The 3,115-nt window shown below is 36.7% G+C and overlaps 1 protein-coding gene across 1 annotated transcript; it reads left to right on the top strand.

Annotated features, from left to right (window-relative positions):
• Window positions 1–1,505: 1,505 nt before the first annotated feature.
• On the top strand, window positions 1,506–2,801 carry LOC110444447 (the record flags this gene model as incomplete). The annotated part of the gene is made up of 3 exons (XM_021488825.1): window positions 1,506–1,659; window positions 1,890–1,946; window positions 2,512–2,801. Coding segments are annotated over exons 1-3 (501 nt in total), but the record flags the coding sequence as incomplete, so codon positions are not given.
• Window positions 2,802–3,115: the final 314 nt, after the last annotated feature.

Genomic DNA, 3,115 nt, shown 5'->3' with positions numbered 1-3,115 from the left:
CCTACTAAATGGTCCAATCCACATCGATCTTACAATGCCCGATTGCCCTACTAAATATTCAGATTCACACCCTTGATTTCACCGCCACATCAACTTTATAAATAGTCGGATGATATATACACATTTTACACAGCCATATTGCCAAGTAATTATAATAATTATAATTCGTTACTGGTTATATACATGTTCGACAAATAGTGAGCACAAACGTCCCACTGTCACCTTCTCATTGTCATCCTGATATTAAAACATAATGCGGACGTTTGGCGTTGAAAAAGTAGCTGCTGAAAAAAGTATGTGCGTCATGTCTCAATGTTCAAATGGCGATTAGATATGTTCACCTTATTGGAAGATATCTTTATGATGTAATACAATTAACTTAATCGAGTTAATTTACATTTTATCATAAACCTAACCTGGATTAATTATTTATAAAAATAAAACACATCACAATAAAGTAGAAAGTATTTAATTGCATGTTATAGTGTAATTTTATGGAATGTATTATTGATAAACTGACGGGAAGGTAAAAATGAAAACAAAATACAAAAGCTATCTAAAAACAAGAAAGAAATCATTATAAAGTGCAATGTTTAGAAAACACTAAACTCAATCTATGTGTCCATGAAGAATGCTTCTTCTAATTACTGTGAAACCGTACACAATCCATTTGTCCATGGAGAGTTTTTCTTGGAATTCTTATGAAACTGTATTGTGAAACATGTGCATGTTTATTGTGATTCAAAATATAACTTGGGATTCCAAAATGTTGTAAACAAATCATGCCACAAGCGGTTTTCGTGCGTTGGTTATTTCTTAAGTATGAGTATTCTAGATAAGTGGGATACATATATTAAGGTTACCATGCTATTTTTTTATCAATATCACTTTTCGGTCCAAACCGTAATATTAACATTTGAATGACTTTATCACTAGATAACCTTGAAAGCTGATTCGTTGACGAGACTGTAAATGACATGTAACACGAGCACAGTTCGCAGCCAATAAGCACGCGACAGAACGATGTTCCAGATATTGAACAACTTATTTTTTTTTTAAAAAGAAGCGGCAAAACGTAAACATAAACATTAAACTGTGTTTGTTATGGCATTTATGATCTGTTTAAGTAACACAGCTTTGCAAGCAAACAAGTCAAACTGTTCATGATGTGTTTGCTTGAAAAAACTGTGTCATTCAAATAGATAATAAATGCCATACAAAACAGTTCAATGCTTAACTAAACATAACCCTCTTTATTCCCTCCCGCCTATTCATTTTAATAATATGTTACGTAACTTGAGTCGTTTCAGTGTCAGCAGATGAGTGTACCAGTTATAAAACCTTAATTGAGGACCATAGAAGTACGTTAGCAGTGCCGACAGGGACGGATAGACTTCTTTGTGATAGGGCACTGCCATTAGACTGGTACCGTTTCACTAATGGCGATATACCAACGTCGTGTGTTCCTACGTACCACTGTGGCACACAGATTCCTATTTGGCTAAATGGTCAACTCCCCACTGTCCAGGGAACGACCGTCAGCCTACAAGCATGTTTCATGTTGTCACGCCTCGAAACAGATACAGGTGAAGAACTGCGGGAGTTTCAACGTATACCATTTGCCTAGAACACCGGGGTGTCCGATGGCTTACTGTGCCGGTTAGTTTTTGTATGCGAAAACATATATATAATGTAACTATGTAGAATAGTATATTGTAATTCTTTGTTGTCTATTAAGGTGTTTACTTAGATTTAAATTCTTTACAAATGAGCTACAGATTGTTTAGAAAGTGATAAGGAGACCTTGTAATGATTTGGCAGTTAAGAGGTGACGAATTAAATGAGGGAAATAAGTAAGTTTCAATTGATATAAACCTACCCCATTACAGGTAACAAACCAGTGTGCAAACGTGGACAGTCTAGCATCGGGTCGGCAAATTGTACAGGTAAGTAGATTTAACGTTTCTTCCGACAAATTGTTGTTTTTAAGCGTCAATGTCAAGGCGGTATGGTCACCAAGCCTGCCACGACTGACTATTCCTCATCTCACAGTGCTATAACTCTGACATTCAAACAAGTTCTTACTCGACTGTACAGATTTCTCAAGGAATGTAAGTCATATTAAGAACCCTCATTTTTATAATTTTTAAACTTGGATATGGCGGCTAGAGACATGAAGAGTTTTGATACATTGTACAAGGCAAATGTCGTCTATGAAATAGGGTACGCTATTTAGTATTTCTATCTTTAGGGTTGAACAACTCTATATTACATTCATGTCAATGGTCATCCAAGACGTTGAGGATTTTCATACATTGTTTTGCTGCTCTGTAGTCGACAAATAAACATTGCCAACTTAATTGTCCTCCAGTGCGTCACCATAAGAACTTTGTCTGGCGTCATACAAAACAGAGTTAGACGGGCAGGCGGACATAGAGGGATAGAGAGAGATATCAACCTAGCAAATACAACTATAAGACCGTTAAGTTCAGACTGTGTTTTTCATTTCAGATTTGTATCCCAGAATGACACATGTCCCTATCCTAGGTAAGCCTATTATCGTCGATGCACAAGGCCATGTTGGGAGCACCTGCAGTACAACTGGCAATGTTAAATTTCCGTGTCACATCCCTTACCCCAAGGGGGAACCGGATGTATCTTTTGAGGTCACATGGATATCGAACGGACACGATCCGATCATGATTACAGGAACACAAACTCCAGTAGTTACCACCCTGAACGGCGATGACAGGGATGCTTTGCTTGATGGAAGATATATGAAAGGTCACATGGGCACAACGGTAGGCAAAACGCTAAGGATAAGGCCATTAATGTAACTGACTTTCTGTAAATCTTGCTAGATCCATTTGAAAATAATGTATTTTTAAATTTAGTATCGGCAAATTTGTATATAACACCAAGAAATATTTATGCAGTGGAACATATAGGAATGAAACATTGGATATAATGTCACCAGTATTGCTGGACGGCAATACATCGCAAGCTGCAAATGTGAATATTAGATATAAACAATTATATTGTCAATACACGAGGACAAAATACGAACTTAAAGTCGGTACACACAATGTCACGTCGTAAATATATAACAACGACA

Source organism: Mizuhopecten yessoensis, unplaced genomic scaffold, assembly GCF_002113885.1.
Source record: "Mizuhopecten yessoensis strain PY_sf001 unplaced genomic scaffold, ASM211388v2 hete_36124956, whole genome shotgun sequence".
NCBI classification, from domain to species: domain Eukaryota; kingdom Metazoa; phylum Mollusca; class Bivalvia; order Pectinida; family Pectinidae; genus Mizuhopecten; species Mizuhopecten yessoensis.
This window is presented reverse-complemented; position numbering and strand designations above follow the sequence as displayed.